Here is a 22,122-nt window from a genome sequence, read left to right as displayed (position 1 = left end):
AACTGAGGAGCAGGACGTCTCTGTCAGTGGCAGTGAAGATAACAGTGGCTCTGAACTTTTATGCCACCGGCTCATTTCAATCAGCTACTGGGGACATCGCCAATATCTCCCAGTTCGCGGTGTATTGCTGCATCTGTCAGGTAACAAATGCCCTCTTTAAAAGGAGACGAGAGTACATCTCTTTCCCCATGACCCCGGACAAGCAGCAAGAACGCACAACGGGCTTTGCGATGATAACGGGTTTCCCCATGGTGCAGGGCGTGTTTGACTGCACGCATGTGGCTTTGCGGGCGCTGCAAGAGAATGCCGAGGATTTCTGCAACCAAAAGGGCTTCCATTCCTTAAACGTCCAGTTGGTCTGTGACCACAGATAGCTGATACTCGCTGTCAATGCCCACTTTCCAGGCAGCAGCCATGATGCCTTCATCCTGCGCCAGACTTCTGTGGCAGACCTTTTCCAGGCACCGCATCACCCAGGAGGTTGGCTTCTCGGGGACAAGGGATATCCTCTGTACACCTGGCTGATGACACCGCTCCGTTCGCCCAGCACCCCTGCTGAGCTACGATACAAGCTACCAGGAACATCGTTGAGCACACAGTCGGCATGTTCAAGCAATGGTTCCGCTGTCTGGACCATTCTGGAGGAGCCCTGCAGTATTCGCCTGAGCGAGTCTCCCACTTCGTTGTTGTGTGCTGCATGCTGCATAACCTTGCAATCCTCAGGACCCAGCCAATGCCACCAGACATTGGAGCACCAGCAGAGGAGGAGGAGGAGGAGGAGGAGGAAGATGAGGAGGATGATCATCAGCAGCACCAAGGCGGGAGGGAGGCACAAAGTGGAAGGGCCGTCCGTCAAAGGCTCATAGCAAGTTGCTTCTAGGCCCCCTCGGAGGGAATGGCCTGCCATTCAAACAACCTGAATGAAACCATCCCGCAACCCCTAAGCCGGTCAAGGCAACAATGAGTGCAAAGACCAAACATGTACATTTTAAATACAGACACTTCTTTATTTCACAAACTGTGTCTCATTTCCGCATGACAAACTAATAGGAAGAAACACAAAAAAAGCAGTCATTCAAATAACTGGCTCTCACAACCTGGAGACAATGTCCAAAACAGTAACAAAAATTTGACCATGAACCTCGGCCTTCAATAAAACAATAAAAAACATTTTGGCACACCTCCTACTTTTTGCCCTTCGAAGGTGATCTGTTTCCCTTGCGAAATTTCCCCCTTCCCACCCTGCAGCTCCTCCGTAATGGGACCCCAGTGGCTGGAGCAAGGCTGGGGGAAGGCTGCTGAGTGTCAGAAACTGAGACTGCAGATGCCCTTGAGGGACGACCTGGACCAGCTCTGGGCCTGGAGGGCCCGGCTGCTGATTGCTCCAACTCTGCATGGGTGGCAGCAGTCTGTCCTACAGGTGTTGGCAACTGCAGTGGAGAAGTGCCAGTGTTGGCAGCAGGAATGCTGTCATCTTGAGAGAGGACAGCAACTCCCTGCTTGACCGACACACTGGCACTCCCACAGGGCAGCACTTCAGCATCCGGAGCAATCTGATGGAGCACAGATTGCTGGCCTGCTGCGGCGCAGTGAGAGCCCCGGGGAAATCTGCCCGATCCAGCGAGGGTGGCAGCAGTCAGTGCTCGCGTGGCCTCAATCTGTGTCTGCATGAGACCAGCCACTGACTGCATTGCAGCACTTAGCATTTGCGTGGCAGCTGCCTGTGCTACAGCGAAGTGCTCCACGCTCCTTGCCAGTGATTCAATGGATTCGGGCATCCTTGCCACTGCAGCCATGAGCTCAGTGTGCCTTTGCTCCGCCTGGGCGCTCATTTCAGCGAGGACCCACTCCTCGTCTGCGTCCAGTGCAGCAGGACTCGAGGCCATACTCTCCCTCCGGGGAGAAGGCCCCCGAGATTTCCTACCCCCATCGCTTTGCTGCAGCCTGCTGGGTCCTGGAGCTTCACCCTCATCAGACCATTCCCCCCTGCTCCCCCCCAGTATGGGCATGGGCTGCCTCGGTAGAGGGTGGCGCTGATGGTCCGGCTTCCTCTTCCTCCTCGCCTTCAGCTTCACTCTCACTGGCAGCTTGAGGGCCCGTCTCCTTACCTGGTGAATCACCATCTGAAAGCAGGGAGGTACAAGAGTGGCTTTAGCGTGAGGACAGGGTGGCAGCAACGGAGGCATGAGTGCAGCGATTTAGTGATTTGGATTGAAAGTATCAAAGGCTGCTGTTGTGAGGAACAAGTGGAAGGAGAGAGGACAAGAAGGTGATGACCTTACCATTGCTGTCCAGAACGGGGTTGGCATCTCCAGTGGCGATGGGACCAATCACCCGGCTTGCCACAATCCTGTGGACGTGCTGCTCAAGATCGCTGAGGGCTTGAAGGTGAGGCCGCCCTCCACCGGTCTGTTGCTGCTGTCTCCTATTATGAGACAGCTTGGCCTTCAAGAAAAAGGACGGCGTCTGAGTAAATATGCAGCCATGATCTTGCCTGAAATGCCTCCCATGGTTGAATAGCCCTTACTGTATGCAAAGTGTGGAATGTGCGTGTGTGTTTGATGAAAGGGCCATAGGTGTTGGATGAGTGTTGGGCATTGGGGCTTTCAAGACCCTCTGGCCATAAAGTGAGGTTGAGATGGAGGGATGAAGAGGTTTTGAAAAAAAGGCACTCACCCTGACGACCCGAGTGAGGTCATTGAACTTTTTCCTACATTGCACATGGGTCCTAGGTACCATGCTGCTTGAGGACACTCTCTGAGCCACCTCCCTCCACACTTTTCTGTACTCACGTGGCAAAGGCCTCCTGCCACTCTCTGGGTACAGAATGTATCCTCTACGCTCCACCCCGCGAACCAGAGCCTCTAAAGCCCGCTCGCAGAAGCGCTGTGCTCGCTCCCTGGCCCTTTCCATAGTGTCTGGCTGCTAGATTTAGCCACAGGTCTGCCCAGGCCGAGATTCAAGGCTCCAGTGAGCAGGGTGTGGCTGCAAAGCAAGATCGACCCTCCCCTTTAAGAACTGACCGGCGCCAGTGTGTCTGTGTTCAATCGCTAACTGACAACACCTGCGCTGCGCCCACCCTCTGAGGTAGCGCCTCGCTCCTCGGCCTTAGTGCCTTAAGAGAGTTGTGTAGCGCCTGATTTAGCGCTCCAATCACCTCCAGGGGCGATAAAAGCCAAGTTTGCTGTCGGAGGCGATAATTAGCGCCAGGCCAATAATTGCACCCCAAATGGGGCGATACTGAATTTCTCTCCCCATATCTTGTAACTAAACTATGTGTGTTATAGTAAAGGCATAAATGTAGAATGCAACGTATCTTCAGGAGGTAACTGGCCTGGACTGGTGATGCTCTTGATCCCCAATGGGTATCCTATGTGTAAGTATAATAAATGTATTTGCTAGTTTGTAATCATGTATATGTTAACTAAGTCTTGAAAGTTAACTTGTCTTTCTTAGGACTGGAGTGGAAGTCTTATATGGTATCAGTCCAATATTGGCACACTGAGATAAATTTCCCTCTTTAGCGCTCAATTGATGGAAAATCATGGGCAGCGCGTGCTCAGTTTTCCCACATTCACTCCCAGATACCAAACTTTGTGTCAGGAGTGCTGAAGACCAAAACTTACCCCACTCTCCTTTCACTGATGGTGGAGCTTGAATCCAATCTAGAGTGATACGCTGAAAGATTTCTCTCTACCAGCTGCGAAGGTCCTAAGTGGATGAGTTTGCACAGTCTCAAGAGAGTTTCTAGGGGGCATGGGCCCATATCAGAACTAGTGGTAACAAAAATATAGCATAGTTGTAAAGTGGGCTTGTGTGGAAAATGGGAAAATTCACACTAACGGTTGCTCTTCCGTGTCAAAGATTAGCGGGGAACAGGGTGGGGAGTGGAGGGGCAGACCTATTTGGGTGCTATGTGTTGAGGTGACATAAATGTATTTTTTACACATAACAACAAGGACCATTCACCTCTTACGGTTGGGATAGAGTAGAGCGATCTTTGCACTGCAGTTGGCTGTGCTATACCTGACTTGGGAATGATTGGTGATGAGACAAACTGGAAAAGTATCCCACTTGCCAGGCTGCCAGGTAACACCTAAGTATCAGTCATATCTGAAATTTAACTCCGGAGTTGAATCTGGAGCATGAGATGAGCACCGTAAGACCCCAAGCGCATAACCATTTATATCACATTGAAGCATGAGTCTTCAGAGCTTTACATTTAAATCAAAAACATTAAGAAAGCAGCAAAATGTTGTGGAAATCATGCAAATCTCTCAAAAATGTGAGCAATATTCATAAGTAGATATCATCAATTGTTAAATATAATTGATGAAACAAATACCTCTGCATTAACATTTCACATGAAAATCCAAAAATATCACTGCTGTTGTTCCTGAAGCTGAAATTAAAGCATATTGTTCAGTAAGGATACAGTACGCTGCCTTTGATCCAATCCCATGTTATTCCTGACCTGGGAGTGTTTGATGCTGATACTAAAGAGTAAATATTCTGAATCTTTACCCGCAGTGAGGTATCTTGCCAGCTGCAAGTTTGGATCGGAAGACTGTGCATGTACTGCTTATTATTTTCCATCCATTGACAGACAAGGAGTTCGAAAACCTACCCATAAATGGGTAACTTTACGAACCTATGTTGCTAGGAGCCCAAATTTCTGATGAGCATCTTGGTGGTGAATATCCCCACTGGCAGCACAAACTCCAACAATTATCCCTTAAAGTACAAAACGCAGATTCTAATCCCCGGGATGGACATGATTTACCTTGGGAAGCTTAACTATTCACTGGAAATTGAGAGTAAATCATTCTCAATTACAGGACAAGTATTTGTGGATGTTCCCACGAAATGTTAGAAAGATGGCATGCATATGCGCATGTGCAACCCTTATTTTTAGTTGGTGGTATCACCAGTATCTTTTCCCCCACTTAAAGACTGTATACCAGTTCTGAACCTGTGATTCCTCACATAGTGAGGTCCCTATCTTGCCCATCCTGAAGTGAAATGCTGTTGAGTCGAAGGCAAATAAATTACCAAACATTAAATAAATGAAGAATGTGACATAAGAAGGAATAGAAAAAAATTTAAAATGTTAAGACATAAAATAAGATCAATAAGAAGAGAAGGCATTAACATTGCAAAAGAAAGGAAGAGCTTGCATTTATATAGTATCTTTCATGCCCTTCGGATGTTACAACTGCTTTGCAGCCAAGGTGTTCTTTTGTAGGCTAACAGGGCAGACAACTTGCACTTAGCAAGCCCTACAAACAGCAATGAGATACATGACCAGTTAATCCATTTTTATGGTATTGGTTGAAGGATAAATCTTGGTCAGAACACCAGAGAACTCTCTGATCTTCTTTGAATAATGCCACTGAATCTTTTACATCCACTTGAGAGGACAGACGGGGCCTCATAAAACAGAAAATAATAGGATGATCTGAAAGGGATCATTTAAGACAAAAAGCAGAAAAAGAGAATAAAAATAATATCGGAAGCAAATAATGAACGGCAATAAAAAGAAAGTTTACAATAGGTTGTGTTTATTGTGAAGCTGCATCTATGCCACAGAAAGGAGAAATGGTCAGGATCAGGCCAGCTGAGAAGAGGTTAAGCACAAAAATGTATGTGTAGGTCTTCACTGTGGAATCCCAGTAACTCCGCAGCTGGTATGTGATCTCCGTGTAGTTTAAAAGGAGCGTTCCTTCACAAATCAGCTCCCAGACATGAAATTTTTTACAGGAGGGAGGTTTGGCCTTCCTCTGAATGCCCTGTTGACCATAACTGCTATTTAAAGCACCTTTGGAAAAGTTCTATTGGTCTGAAATTTCTGTGGGATTCTCCTGCTCTTCTGCCATTACTTTGGCGGGAGGCCAGGAGAAACAATGTAATTGGCCGTTTTTAGCCCTTTATATAATTTCCATGCAAATCTTTTTTTCTTTTTTTGAGCTTTTTTCCGCCCTCTTTTCTTTATATCATATTTTGGTGATTATGCTTTTAAGGTGCAGTGGGGCAGATTTTCAACTTGGCGCCCGGGTGTAAAACTGCCATTGTGGATCAGCCGGCCGTTCTAGAACCCGTTGGATTTTCATATTCATTGATTCTGCGGCCAATGCGCAATGCCACTGATACGCCGGGACGACAAGTTAAAAATCTACCCCAGTTTCGCAGAGTTGGGAATGGAACACAATTTCTCTTTATCCATCTCAGTGTCAACATCAAGCAATAAACCAGACCAGCTATAGCATAGGATAAATGGAGTGTAACGCTTCCTCTTTATTGCCCAAGCTTCCACTCCTTACTGGATGACATTTCCATTTCTAACATTAACTATTCTGTAATAAAAGCAGAAAATGCTGGAAATACTCAGCAGGTCAGGCAGCATCTGTGGAGAGAGAATCAGAGGCCGGAATTTTGCAGGCGCTCAGTGTGGGGGTTTGGAGGCGGGACTTCTGGCAAAATCACAAAGATTGACAGCAGGCAACTCGCCTCCAATCAATCTTCCCAAGTGTGGGGTCCCCAATTTGAGCATGGACCCGACACCTAGTGGTGGGAAGAGGATTATAGCTACTTAACTGCCTGTTAAAGAACAGGCTCTTTTTCAATTTTGACACTTCTACTTCAGGTTTCCCGACATCCAGACACCACGCCAGGTAAGTGTGGCATGTTGTGAGTCTGCTGTAATGTTTCTGCATTGATGACAGCTGCAGAAGTGGTGTGAAGGATCCAATGGTGCACTGGTGAGTTTCAGAGGTAAGAAAATGTTGGGAAATTAATTTTTAATGCATTTACACTTTTCTGTAGGTAACAAGTTTTGATTTGTATGTCTAGTCCCACCTCATTGGGAGAACCTCTCTCACCAGTGACAGATCACTTCTGTAGCCTCACCTGCAGCTGCCATCTGTTCTAGCCTAAGGAGGGAGTCACTGGAGAGCCTAGGTGCAAGAACTCACCTGTGAACAGTCATTGTCAGTGTTTGCAGCACCTCATGCTGTCAAACACTGAGAAATGAGCTGTCAAAGAAAAATTGTGCATGGTCCCTTTAAGAAAACCAGCAGATGACGCGTCATCAAATGGCATCATCTGACCGGCTTCTTCTTAATTGGCCAGCAAGCACATACTATTTTGTTAATGCCTACACCTGCTGCAGAGCCTCACCCGATTTACTGCCGGGATTATATGTTTGGAAAAGTGGTCTTTAAATCTGGAAAGCAGAAAAGAATAAATCAATGTCCTACCCTTGTTCTGGATCGACTGCTATGACAGTGGGAAAAGTCAGTTCTTTCAACAGGATCTTGAAATTCTTTCCATGTAAGTTCGACATTTCAATGGTTCCTTTCTTTTGATTGGTCCAAATGATGGTGTTGTGCAACCAATCCACAGCAAACCCCAAAAGACCTTTCCCTACAGTCCGTACACTCTGTGATGCAAATAAGACAGGTTCATTATCCTTTGATGTTGTCTTCAAAAAAAAATAGATTAAATGATAACAATGCATCTTTTTTGGAATTTAGTCCAACTGATGTCAGCTGTCTCTTTACATTAGTAAACTTCCTTCATTAGAGAATTAGGCATTAATTCACAACAAATATCAATCCAGAAGTTACAAAATATTATAGCAGTATTATTCCGTAACATAATTGTGACATTTACAGTTGCAATAATGACTGTGTGTCTGTCAGTGGGGCATGTGCTATGGTAGTATTTTAAGAACTATTATTGAATTATTGTTGTTTTTTTTTATTATGAATATTAGGAGCAGGATAGAGTTAGTGGGGGTAAAATTGGTCTTCGGTGAAAGTGAGAATCAGGTGCTCGCGAATTGGCATCACATTTTTACAACACGCCCGGCTGTTTTACACAGGCTGCCAATTCGCTATCGCCCATTTCGCGCTTTTGCCGATAAACAATTTCACTCCCAGTGTCTTTATAAAATGGATTTTCCACACTTCTGAAGAGTAATATAACGGGTTTGTGCTCCCAGTGTGGAGCCTCACCTGCTAGGAGCGCATATCAGAAATTCAAGCATGTGCCTGTCAAGGCGTTCAGACCATTCATTTTAATGAATGGACAACCAAAAACACCCAAAATATCCAAAATTGTTCATCTACAGTCCAAGTGCAACTCAGAAAATTACCCTTCTAAAATACAGGACGAGTGTATCCAAAATCTGAATGTCAAACTCGTGACTAGTTGCTGTTGTAGCTTCATAAAAAAAACAAATTTTATACTACACAATTCATGTTTGGTTTCTCTTTCAATTTTCTTTTTTTCTTTTATTTCTATTTCTTTCTACCATTTTCTATAGTTCAGTTCAGTTGTTTTCAGTTTCTTTTACCATTTCCACTTTTGTTCTTTTCTTCCCCCCCTCCTCACTAGGGCCGACTATGCAGTCCTGAGTTTGTGAGGTCCTGCACTTTAACCGATAAGCATGTGCTTCATGTGGGCATTAGCCCGGGTGCAGGGAGCATGTGATAGAGGGGACAGAATGTAAGGTGTAATTCAGCATCTTCTCATACTACTAGGAGCATTTAGAGGGCTACAGCACTTTACTTTAAAAGGGGCAAAAATACTTCCAATTTTTAAAATATTTGTTAGCCTCTTCAAAGGGGGGAAAGGCGATGTGGATTTGGAAAGTGGCAGGCCAAAAACAAGCAAAGGTAAAATATAAGTGGAGAGACAAAATGAAGTCTGTGGGCAAATGGGGGAGCAATGATGACTGATGAAGTGAATGTGTTGCTATATGAGGAGTGTGTGAAGTGGTCTGCCCAGTTTGGCAGTCCATGCATCATTCCCACAACACAGCAGTGCGCTATGCTTGGCAGGAGGTAGTGACCAGCCTCAAAGCTGTGTACAATACCTGTAGAACCCAGGAACAAATGTGGGAGAAGATGACACGCATTAAGGAATCTGCCAAGTGAAACTACCTTACAGTACCATGTACCATGTATCAGGCCTGAGATTGCTTGTCATGAAAGTTTGCTTGTTAGCCTGTTCCACACTTACTGCTTGCCTATGCTAAGCTGTCACACGAACTTACAGCTGTTTCGTTGCATCTCATGCATAGTCATACTTCAGTAGAGCACATTCAAGCTACAACTTGGAATTACCACGTTCACATATTGCATGCATCAAACCATTATAACACAAACATGGCCACTTACTGACACCCAGGGTAGATTTCAAGCTGGGCATATAGCAATCATCAGTGATCCCTGTACTGTGTGGTTACCCTGGGCAGCCATGCCATGCTATGTAGTGGTAAAGGATGTGAAAATGCTGGCCGAGCTGACTGAGACATCAGTCACCTATCTTTGCATGTATGAGAAGAGCATCAGTTGATATCACAGTGCTAGCTGGGAATGAGCCAGAATTGAGGGCAAGAGTAACCTTGCCAAGCTGTGGCAGTGCTATCGCTATAGTTGCAAGTTAACTGCAAGAGACCTTGCTGCAGAATGGCAAAGATCTGCAACATGCTTCCTGCTGACCTGAAGCAAGCTGAGCCAATTGTTCTCACTGATGGGCAGGTAGGTGTGCCAAGGTCTGCAAATATGGGCTGGGGCTTGCTGATCTCCCTGGAATGCCTACTTTTTCAGCTTGTATCATCTTAATCATGAAATTATGTATTTGAGCCAATTTAAAAACAAAGTTACCTTAAGGTGTGAAAAAGAAAAGCCCTCAAAAAAAATTCTCCCAAAAAATTAATAACATTTTCAGAAATATGAAAAAGCATCTAATAAAAATTTTTCAAAATAACACAGACCAAACCTGTGCCACTTTAAGATCTCTTGCACCCATGAAGCTTCCCTTGCTCACATTCTAAATGGACGCAACAAGGAAAAAAAATCTAGGACAAATCCTGCAGGATTGTGCTAGCTGCTCTTTGAAATGTTTTTGCATCAAATCTGGAGCCTTGGGTATGACATGGGTTAAAGACTCTGCCTGCAAAAAGCAGCAAACCAAGAAATAGTAATCCAGCATCAAATGGGTGCAGAACTTGCTCTCCAGGCTCTGTGATCCCCTTGCAAACCTGCTCTTCCAGCACCTCAGAATCTGTCTCTGAAAGGCTGAGTAGAGGGAAGGTGGTCAGTCACATAAAAGAGCACATTCAGTTCAAAATTACATCCAAGGTTACTCTATTCATTTGAGAAAAGAAATTCTCTTGTTTGCCTACTTTTCAGAGTTTTTATGCAGTGTAGACTTCTTGAAGATAGGTTTAATTATTCATTTCGCTGATAAGTATAACACACATGTCTTTCTCAGTTTCATAACATTTAAAATCAGCCAACTAGTATTTTTTTCTGACAGGTCCAATAAAGGTTAGTCCAAATCCATAGACTTTGATATTTGACTTAATTTCATTTAGTGGAATGGCCACAAATTTTATCTGAAGAGTACTGAGACCTCTACCACCTAGAAGGACAAGGGCAGCAGGCGTATGGGAACGCCACCTCCTCCAAGTTCCCCTCCAAGCCACACACCATCCTGACTTGGAAATATATCGCCGTTGCTTCATCATCGCTGGGTCAAAATCCTGGAACTCCCTACCTAACAGCACTGTGGGAGTACCTTCACCTCACGGACTGCAGCGGTTTAAAAAGGCAGCTCACCGCCACCTTCTCGAGGGCAATTAGGGATGGGCAATAAATGCTGCCTTTGCCAGTAATGTCCACATCCCATGAATGAATTTTAAAAAATCACAATCTGAACATGTCTAAAATTTGCAAGAATAAAGTCTGAAAGTTATGCCTTCAGTACTGTACACCTACCCCTCTTTTTGTGCCATTTATAAAAGCCCGTTGTATCAGTCCTTTCTCCGTATCTGCCCAGTAGATTCTTCCATTCCTGTAGTGGAAGTCCAAGAGGACTGAAAGCCCAGAATTGGTCACGAGCCTCTGGTGGTTAGTTCCCTCTCTGTCAATCTTGAATATTGCATTACCATGGCTGAAGATAAGGTATGGTGGTGGAGCTTAAAGAAATTAAAAGCATATAAATGTATGAACTGGACCTGATCAGAGACACCACAGAGCCTGTAAATTACTATTAATATTAGCAGCAAATCCTTCATTATTGGGGTTACCGAACAGTAATACTCAGAATAAAGACTGGTGCACATTTCCTAATTGTTTATCACATTGTCTGAAATTACTGTTTGGCTTCCGTACATCACTGCACTGAAGAGATGCATTAAACTAGGCTATCACTGCCATAAAAGGTACTTAAAGTAAATGTGTATCATATTGTAAAGCTAATCCATTGCATATGTAAGGCATTCTCACTGCCCATATCATAAATGTGCAGTATCCTAATTATTATGGCTGGCAACCTGCATTAGGCTGAGAAAGACCAGCAAAAACAAGGGTTCCAAAGATCTCAGGTGACACACAAAACATACAGGCCTAGAAATTGAATTAGGCCAGAAAATAGCCAGTGCCACCACAGGACGAGGTTAACAGCTACCCACAAAAAGAGCACAGGCAGCACCGGTATTTTGGTGCTGCCTGCTGATTTACATGAGCGGAGCGCAGGTCTCTTGGGCAACGCGCTCTTTCCGGAGGTAACCTGAGCAGGATGCCGAAGGTCACATCTGAAGGATCGGTGCGACGTTCTTGGGCAATGTGCTGTTTTGGATCATTTGGTGGCGGTTCCTGGGTTTTGTAGGTCAGGAGGTATTGAGTCCACTGATGGCCCTTGCAGAGTTGGAGCATTGTGCATTGTGGCACATTAGGAGGCATTTGTTTATCCATGGCTCCCCTCTTAGTTTCACGGACATTTGTCTGGGTCTTGTGTGTGGTCCACACATGGGTATCAGACTGCCTGGTACTCCCACCTTCGCTGGCTGCCATAGGTCCACAGATGTTTCACCCAGATGGTTGCTGTGTGGAGGTTAGTGCTCCACCACGGTGCTAGAGGGAGATGGGGATGCTCCATGTTGCAGCTAGCAGTGACAGTGCACTAGCCTGCATATCACATAGGGGACTCACTCTCTGGTGAGTGGCTCTTAAAGCACAGGATCAGATCTGGAGTGACTGTGACTGGAAACACCACATAAGACTGTGGCACAGATGTCCTTAAACCTTTGCATGAGAAATCAATTGAAATAAAAAAAAATTAAAAAGGGAACGTGAACCTCTTGGTCAGGAGTTTACTGGTGTAAATCATGCAGAAGAGAGTTCAATTACATTTTTAACAGCAGCAGACTTTTGAAGAACTCTTGGTGAGAGTGTGGTGTTAAGCCTTTTAAAAGCAGACTTCCAAACTTTTCACCTTCTCTTATCAGTTCCTAAACTAGAAAACCCAATGTATAAAATGTAAGTAAATGTAGCTTTGATTTTTTTCCTGAGATTCTTACAACTGTAGTACAGTATAGTTTATTTTAAAAGTATTTATCTCCTGTAATGTTTGACTGACCAGGGGGGTGCTTTGATACATCTCAGTGGAAGCAGTTTTCACTCCAATTACATAGTCTGAGCTCTCCATAGTTACCAGTTATCTCAGAAGCTGTTAACTGTACGGGTTCTAGCTCTCCGTTGCTTTCTCACGTCTTGATGCACTGTCAATGGCTGCACACATGGGCGTGCTTTGGAGAGGGCGGTAAGAGGAGCGGCAAGCTCCAAAATGGATGAGCACGCATCAAATCGGTGTTGCACGCCGATTGACATCACGCTCCTGGTTATTAAAATACTTGTGGCAAGCACAGTCAACGGCAGCACTACCAACCTGCCCAGTATGTCTCAGAGGATACTGGCTTAGTCCAACTAAGATCTGCTGTATGGAAGCCTACCTAATGATGTAAGTGTATCAAGACCTGTAACACAAAGTGCTATGATGTAGGTTTGCCTATGTGATTCCTAGCACAGTGATTTCCCAATTACAGTTAGAGTTTGCAGGGGCAGGTACCTAGTGGAGAAAAACCTGCTTTCTAGTAAGAAGACAAATATTCAGGCAAGTCATTCGTGGCCACTCTTGCATGTTGATTACAGAATAGAATTAACAGTTTCTAGAGAATGGTGTAATGGTACTGAGGGAATCTAACATAAGAGGAATTAACTGAAAAATTGCAAGTGAAATATAAATGCAATAAAAATGCAAATGCAATGATAGGGGATGGAATCTATAACATTTCAATGCATTAATTAGCATATTTACTAATGATATTGATAGTTTTGTTTTATTTTGCTTGCAACATTTTCCTTCCAATTAATTACTGAAATCCTTGCATCAGATCTGGTTGTCACTGGTTTGCAAAATTGTTCAAAATCCTCTCAATTAAGGCAGCTACAGATTTGTTAATCACAGGAAAACAACATTGTTTTACTGAAAGGGGTTCCACTCCTTCAGTGCCCAGGTCGTTAGTGTTCAGCAACACAAGACCATGCAGATCAACAGCCACTTCCCAGGCAAAGCATTGCTGTGGGCCAGTATATCCTAGCAACCTCCACAGGTTACTGGATTTTCTGTTTGCACAGAGCAGAGCGATGTTAGCATATTTAGAATATGTAGACTTCATTTACGTAAATGACATTAGACTGCTGAACTGGACTGGGTTAGGTTTTTCTCAAGAATTTGACAGCTGGCCTAGATTTTTGCCAACAACCTTCTTCCAGCTCAGCTTACAACCTTTAGTTTCTTTGACGACTGCAGTGGAATCTGTTCTCACAATGCTAGACCAACATTTTTGTTCATTTTAGTGACAAGTGTTAATGGTTGTTTCCTACTCAGGCCCTGGAGTGGCATTCGTGAGAAACAGAGGTCAAGAAATTGTGGGTCTGCAGACCTTGATTTTTTAATCTATTAATTTAATCGATGGAAAATCATAGTCTGAAGCCCCACAATTTCCCAATCCCCACTCTCTACAAGTGCCACTCCTTGCCAGAAGCATCTGATTGGAGGATCAGCCCTATTGTATTATAGAAGGGTCCCAGTTAGCTTTTCATTTCACATTTAATTAACACACAATGGGTTAATTTTGACTTTGTGATAATGTAAAACGGGTCATATCAATTCAGCTGCTCGTTCGACATCTCCATTTAAGTTATTGGTCTGTTTTCCCAAAGGATAATTTGACCAGCTTTGGGAAATTGGGAATATTGAATACTCTATCACCATATCACAGACAGAAGGTGGCCAAGATGTCAATTATAATGATAGGGGGAAGACCAGCTTCTAGCCGATCTTAGTATTCATAACAACAGGAACAATAAGTAAAAGTGAAAATTTGGATGTCAACTCCTATCATCCCTCACCTGTTCCCTGTTAGACTAGGCCACCCTTTCCTTGAGTCCTAGCCAAGGATTTCTAACACTAGACAAAAAGAGGATAAATCCAAAAGCAGTGACAGTTCAATTATATCATTCTCTCAAGGTCAAAACAAGTGGGATCGCTGGTGGTCACAGAACTATCCAAACTAGAGTTTTATTATATGTAGCTATTCACAATATATATTAATGATCTAGATGAGGGAACTAGATGTAATATCTCCAAGTTTGCAGATGACACAAAGCTGGGTGGGCGTGTGAGCTGTGAGGAGGATGCAGAGAAAATCCAGTATGATTTGGACAGGTTGGGTGATTGGGCAGATGCATGGCAGATGCAGTATAATGTGGATAAATGCGAGGTTATCCACTTTGGTGGCAAAAACAGGAAGGCAGATTATTATCTGAACGGCAATAGATTGGGAAAAGGGGAAGTGCAACGAGACCTGGGTGTTCTTGTGCACCAGTCGCTGAAGGTAAGCATACAGGTGCAGCAGGCGGTTAAGAAGGCAAATGGTATGTTGCCCTTCATAGCGACAGGATTCAAGTACAGGAGCAAGGATGCCTTGCTGCAGTTGTACAGGGCCTTGGTGAGACCACACCTTGAGTATTGTGTGCAGTTTTGGTCGCCTTATCTGAGGAAGGATGTTCTTGCCATGGAGGGAGTGCAGCGAAGATTCACCAGACCGATACCTGGGATGGCAGGAATGACGTATGAAAAAAGATTGGGTCGATTAGGCTTATATTCGCTAGAGTTTAGAAGAATGAGAGGGGATCTCATTGAAACTTATAAAATTCTAACAGGACTAGACAGACTAGATGCAGGAAGGATGTTCCCGATGGCGGGAGAGCCCAGAACCAGGGGTCACAGTCTAAGGATAAGGGGTAAGCCATTTAGGACTGAGATGAGGAGGAATTTCTTCACCCAGAGAGTGGTGAACCTGTGGAATTCTCTACCACAGAAGGCAGTTGAGGCCAATTCATTAAATATATTCAAGAAGGAGTTAGATATATTTCTTAAGGCTATAAAGGGATCAAGGGGTATGGGGAGAAAGCAGGGACAGGATACTGAATTTGGATGATCAGCCATGATCTCATTAAATGGCAGAGCAGGCTCGAGGGGCCAAATGGCCTACTCCTGCTCCTATCTTCTATGTTTCTATGTAGCATTCATTTGATATTTGACTTAGAACTAAGGGAAGTAGACATGAATATTAATCAGATACCAAAGTAGCACTGAAGTATTAGGTTATATTTTAGAGTGTAGTTTTTCTTTTGGCTTAAGTTGCTTTCCTCTTGCTTTAAAAAGAACAACATAAAAATCAGTTCATCAGTGACTTACAGTCTGCATGACAAGACCATTTATTGTCCTCTAATGTGTAACCAGGCAGACAGGAGCAGGTGTACGACCCTGGCGTGTTGGTACAGATCTGACCACAAGTTCCCAGTCCACCTTCAAAGCATTCATCAATGTCTGAAAGATAATATTTACAACAGTGTGACAAGCCAGCAGGCTATTTGCTGTGACTTTGACCCACAATGCAGTAATTATTCATTTTAACACAAAAAAGCATAAAAATCTTGGCCAGAGGAACAATTAGATTGTTTTGTCTGAGCTGCAGCACAATGTTTACATAGTTTATTAGAGAATCATACTTTACAATATTATATAAGTGTTAGCAACCTTATCTTGATCATCATTCAGCCTGAAATGTTAAAACACATTTTTGTTCACAGTAATTTAAAATGGAAAAGCATGTTGGATTGTAGCTTTGAAGATCATTGTGTTATTTTCTAAATTCTTCACTACAGTCATGATGTTATTTGTTGCTGTGGGTGTAGAAGCATTGGCTTATGATAACTATTTTATGGGATGCTTCAGCTGGATCGGTCAGGAAGAGGGACTGAGGGATAAAAAGATATTATGCGGACTGCTTTTTTATTTCAGGAAAGATAAGGAACGTCCTTAAAATAGAGGACCAACAGGTAATGGAGGAGAAGATAAAGTCCATGATAATAAAATCATATATCGACTCTGGGTGGAGCAGACTTAATGGGCCATATAACCTTTTCTCAACTCCAGACGTTTTAATATTTTTTTGAATAGATTTGAATGTTACTATGTGTGCCCCAAATCCACAGGTGTTAATCAGTCATGTTCCTCTCCCATCTGCCTTCTAGCTTATTCTCTCTGACTCGGTCTTTCGCCAAGTCTGCCCTTTTACTTTGGTTTACCGAACTCTCAAATTTGAACTGTGGGCTGATTGAACAAAAACTCAAATGCCAATATTCCAATGATCTAATGGACTGAATATTTTATGCTGCATGAATATCAGCATACAAATATGAAATTCCTTCATCCACTATTTTAACAGAGGCATTAGACGAGCTTTATTTTGCTTGCAAAACAACAGTCACGACACATCAAAGTAATTCACCGTATGAAGCGTTTGAAGACATTACTCAGAGATGTGATAGGGCACAATCTAAATACAAGTCTTTTGCTAATTTTGTAAAATACATCCTTCAAGTCTCAGCAACTAACATTTATTTGAGCCAGCATTTGATTTTTTTAAAACAATTTCTCCTATTTTTCATAATTGGTGTATGAGGGACAAAGGGAAGCAAATGATCTGTACAGTTTCAGTTACTTCCTCTCATTCATATTGAGATTTTTTTTTTAACTAAAATTTCTGGGGTCTGTGCATTAAACCGATTGCTCCCAGGAGGAATTTTTGGAACGTGCTCAAAACTTAATGGGGTTAATTTTGAGTGCCCATTCCTGGTATTAACGGGAAGGTAACAGCCTCAAAATGGGGTCAGTAGCCTTACTGTTCTGTTAACACCAACGATGCGGCCGGCTCCATATTAAATGGGGCCTACTGCCAGGTGTCTAAAGTGCCCAACTATTTCAGGTGATAGGCCCCTTTCAAAAAGGAAATACGGGGCCTATGTCATAAATAGGACAGCAATTGCATTTTAGGTAGGAACTGGTCGGAGCCTGCGCAGTGTAGGCTCTGATAAGTTCCATGGGTGATGGAAGAGAAGAGGCCCTCTGAAGGTAAGTCTTGAATTCTTTTTGTGTGCTCTGGTGAAGCATTCATGCTCCTTCAGGGCCCCCAAAATTAATCTGGGTCATTGGCAGTAGCTTTCAGATTTCAATCTAGTGAACTGCATTGGGCCGCCTGTTTGAGGCCCTGCAGCTGCCTACCAAGTTTAAATGAGGCCGGAGCCTAAATCATGGGGTCTCTTCACTGCCGGAATGGAGGGGGTCAACCAGTGCACTCTGCCAATCAGCTGCTCAAAAGTCAAAATAGACCCCAATGACTGCTCCAACAAAATTACTACTATACTGAATGCATGTCCTAACTCTAACGCACAAATTAAATCAACCCCCGCCCCAAGAGCTTTATCTTCTGTAAACAGGACTGCCTTGAGAATTAGACATTTATAGATGCCACTTATTTGTACCTCAGGGGTATTCTACAGCTATGACAAAATTACAAGTGGAAGCAATTGCCTAAATGTCTGACATATGACTTCAAATAACCTAGCTCCAGCTAACTATTGTGACTCATGCATGCCTTGCATAGGTTATATGTATAGGATGTATACATCACTCTTAATGATATTACATAAGAACAGAAGTAATAGGAGCAGGAGTAGGCCATATGGCCTCCCGAGCCTGCTCTGACATTCAATAAGATCATGGCTGAACTTTTACATCAACTCCACTATCCCATCCTATCCCCATATCCCTCGAATCCCTTAGTGACCAAAAATCTATCGATCTCTGTCTTGAATATACTCATCGACTGAGCATCCACAGCCCTCTGGGATAGAGAATTCCAAAGATCCACAACCCTCTGAGTGAAGAAATTACTCCTCAACTTAGTCCTAAATCACCCCTTATCCTGAGACTATGACCCCTAGTTTGACTCTCCAGCCAGGGGAAACAGCCTCTCAGCATCTAACCTGTCAAGCCCTCTAAGAATTGTATACATTTCAACAACATCCCCTCTCATTCTTCTAAACTCCAGAGAATATAGGCCCATTCTACTCAATCTCTCCTCATAGAACAGTCCTTTCATCTCAGGAATCAATCGAGTGAACCTACATTGCACTCTCTCTGAGGCAAGTATATCCTTCCTTAGGTAGGGAGACCAAGGGGGAGAAATTGGGTACCTTAATGGCTCCCGTTATCGCCTCCGGTGGACAATAATGGGGCGCTAATCACTTACCGACCGGACACGGCGAGAAGATCGACTCCCGCTATATCCGATGGGAGGTTTGCAGCAGCGGTATGGCTTTGTACCCCGATCTCCTTTGCCCGGAGATCGTGACGTCATCGCCGTGCACATTGCCCCGGTAGCGCCCCGGACCCGAACTTCGGTTCTGCCCCCTGCAGCATCGTCAGGCGACAACACTGACAGCTGCAGGAGGCGTTCATCGGGAGGCTGGGCACTTCGGGGTGATATTTAAAGGCGAGGTGGCCAAGGTAAGTGGAAAAAATTCTCAAATGGTCTTTCTGCTTTTTTTTCATTTTTCTTCTCCAGCGCTCGATCAGCCCGGCACTCTGCTGCAGTGCATCAGGCTGGATCGTGGCTGCCGTCGGGGACCAGGTAAGTTTTTTCCTTGCAGAGCCTGCAGCGATGGCCCTTCCCTTTAAGTGAGGGAAGGAGCCTTCCAACGCGACAGTGCTGCACGGCCCAGTTTGCGGCAATGCACATCTACTGCCCCGCCTGCTGCCTGCTGCGCTCCAGGAAGGAAGTGGAGCGCTTGATTTAGTGCTCCACTTCCTTCCTGGAGCGCAAACCCCAAAGTTTTTTAAAGTTGAAAGACATTAGCACCTGTCATTAATATTTTCAACTTTTAAAAGTTAGCGCCCCAAACGGGGCGATACCGAATTTCTCCCCCCAAAACTGTACACAGTACCCCAGGTGTGGTCTCACCAAAGCCCTATATAATTGCAGCAAGACTTCCTTATTCTTATTCTCCATCCCCCCTTGCAATAACGGGTAACATGTCATTTGCCTTCTTAATTGCTTGCTGCATCTGCATGTTAACTTTCTCTGATTTATGTACAAGGACACTAAAATCCCTCTGAATCCCAACATTTACTAGTCTCTCACCTGTTAAAAAAATTCTGCTTTTTCATTCTTACTACCGAAGTGGATAATTTCACACTTCCCCACATTATGCTCCATCTAACACCTTCTTGCCCACTCGCTTAGCTTGTCTATATCCCTTTACCTCTTTACACCCTCCTCACAGCTTACTTTCCCACCTAGCTTTGTACCATCAGCAAACTTGGATATACTACAGGTTTGTTTCTTAACCTGTCCCATTACCATCTCCTTTTGCCTTGAATATCTCTTAATGTCTCTCAATGTCTTTTAATCTCTCCTGCCTTCTATCCTATCACAGGCCTTCCCTTTTGTTCTTTCATCCCCTCCCTTAAAAATCTGTTCCATTTTCTGCTTTTTTCCAGTTCTAATGAAAGGTCATCGACCGGAAACATTAACTCTGTTTCTCTCTTCACAGATGCTGCCTGACCTGCTGAGTATCTCCAGCATTTTCCGTTTTTATTTCAGATTTCTAGCATCTGCAGTATTTTCTTTTTGTATATACTACAGTTGGTCCCCTCATCTAAGTCATTGATATAGATTGTAAATAGTTGAGGACCAAACACTGATCTTTGTGGCACCCCACTAGTTACAGCCTGCCAACCGGAAAATGACCCATTTATCCCTACTGTGTGTTTTCTGTCCTTTAACAAATTGTCAATTCATGCTAATATATTACCTTCAATCCCATGAGCCCTAATCTTGTGTAATAACCTCTTGTGTGGCACCATATCGGATGCATTCTGAAAATACAAATACACTACATCCACTGGTTCACCCTTATCTACCCTGTTAGTTACATTCTCAAAAAACTCTAATAGATTTGTCAAACATGATTTCCCTTTCATAAAACCATGTTGACTCTGCCTAATCATATTGTGATTTTCCAAGTGCCCTGCTACCTCGTCCTTAATAATAGATTCTAGCATTTTCCCTACTACTGATATCAGGCCTGTAGTTCCCTGTTTTCTCCCACCCTCCTTTCTTGAATAGCAGGGTTACATTTGCTACTTCCAATCGATGGGGATCATTCTAGCATCTGGCGAATTCTGGAAGATAAAAACCAATGCATTCACTATTTCTGCAGCCACCTCTTTTAAAATCCTCAAAGCATCAAATCATTTATTTAGCACAGTTGTGCATCAATGGATTCTCCATCAGAGTATTGGTGGCATCTGTCAAAGAAACATCAATGTTTTAACAGTGGGGCAGAGGTTGAACAATTAGTTCATTCCACTCATACTCCAACAGAAGGCAAACACTGGTTGTATTGAGTAGTCAAGGTGAAGGGACAAGGAGCATAGTGTGGAGACACCACCAAGTTTGACAAAAAATATTTAAAAATTATGGAAATCAAAAACTTATGATTATGTTACACCAAGCTTAGGTTTTTAAAACCTAAATATTGCATTTTGGATGTTGATATCTATTAAAATATCCTAAAGGGAAGCAAAAATTTCCATTTATTAATATTGATAGAACTCTTTTATATTTTGACAGACATTGCTGAAGCAAAAAATGCTAGAAATTCCATTCATGTGTCTATTATAAAATTAAAGCGATGGATGTTTTTCCAGACAAACAAACATTGCGGTCAAGTTTTTTATTGAACTTTGTCAACTTTTTTTTTTAAATCATCAACTTTTTCACTGATGTCATGTAAATCATCTCAATAACACTGATGAGATACTAAAAACTGATGCCTCAGATGGAGAAGGTGCTGGATCTTTAAATATAAGCTTTACTAACTTCACAGAAATCACAGAAATCACAGAAACCCCACAGTGCAGATAGAGGCCATTTCGGCCCATCGAGCCTGCACCGACACACATCCCACCTGATCCCCGTAACCCCTACACCAACACATATCCCACCCTATCCCCATAACCCCACGTATTTAATCCCCCTAACACTAAGGGTCAATTTATCATAGCCAATCAACCTAACCCGCACATCTTTGGACTGTGGGAGGAAACTTCTGGGATGATTACATATTGAAGCTCCTTTTGGCTGTGTGACCGTTGTCCCAGAAAAACCTGGATTTCAACAGAGATGATATGGACATTTCAGTGAGTTCCTGCCACCCAGTTAGAGATGGAATAAAATCAGACCCATGAAAGCTTGCTAATGACTAAATAAAGCTGCAACAACTGTTGTCTTATGACCATCAACAGGAGCTGGGTAGATGAACCCTTAGTTTCCTATCACTGAGCTCTGTGTGACGGTGTGCCACTTACTTTTCTCCGACTATGGGCAGGATTTTCATTGGGCCGTGGAGTCGGGATTGGAGGCATGTGGGGGGTTAAAATCCCGAAATCAGGGGTCCCGACCCCATCCCGCACCCAAACCTGCCTCCATGCCAGTTTCAAAGGAGGCGGGTACCCGCCCCGCATTGGGGCCCGCCTACCCGAGGCGGGAAGGGATTAGTGCCAATTAACTGCCTGTTAACAGGTAGTTAACAGGCAGTTTTTAGCCTAAACCCTATTTTTAATGTTGAAGTGTGGGATTCCCGACGGCTCCAAACCATGCCAAGTTAGAGGAGGCGGGCCGTCGGGTTGAAGGACTTGGAGGGGTCGAGATGTCAGTGTTCAGGTGAGTGATGTGTGCATGAGTGCAAAGGTAAGTGTGTTTGGTGTGTCTAAAGTGATTACCTTTTCAGCCGTCCTTCCTTCAGGTCTCGGGAGTCCCTCATCTCACCGGCACAGAAAGCAGAATGGCTGTGA

General features: G+C 43.8%; 1 protein-coding gene across 1 annotated transcript in view; it reads right to left on the bottom strand.

Annotated features, from left to right (window-relative positions):
• Nucleotides 1-22,122, bottom strand: part of egf (epidermal growth factor) — a 210,417-nt gene that overhangs the window by 166,849 nt on the left and 21,446 nt on the right. The window contains exons 2-4 of the mRNA XM_085962213.1: nucleotides 15,616-15,747; nucleotides 10,788-10,987; nucleotides 7,257-7,438 (exon numbers count right to left, since the gene is read on the bottom strand). Coding sequence (XP_085818339.1) covers nucleotides 7,257-7,438; nucleotides 10,788-10,987; nucleotides 15,616-15,747 — 514 coding nt within the window. The remainder of the gene's footprint in view (nucleotides 1-7,256; nucleotides 7,439-10,787; nucleotides 10,988-15,615; nucleotides 15,748-22,122) is intronic.

Source organism: Somniosus microcephalus, chromosome 2 (genome assembly GCF_052327205.1).
Source record: "Somniosus microcephalus isolate GS21.2 chromosome 2, FLI_Smic_1.0, whole genome shotgun sequence".
Classification (NCBI taxonomy): domain Eukaryota; kingdom Metazoa; phylum Chordata; class Chondrichthyes; order Squaliformes; family Somniosidae; genus Somniosus; species Somniosus microcephalus.
The sequence above is the reverse complement of the archived record's forward strand: the minus strand, read 5'-3'. Positions and strand labels throughout refer to the sequence as shown.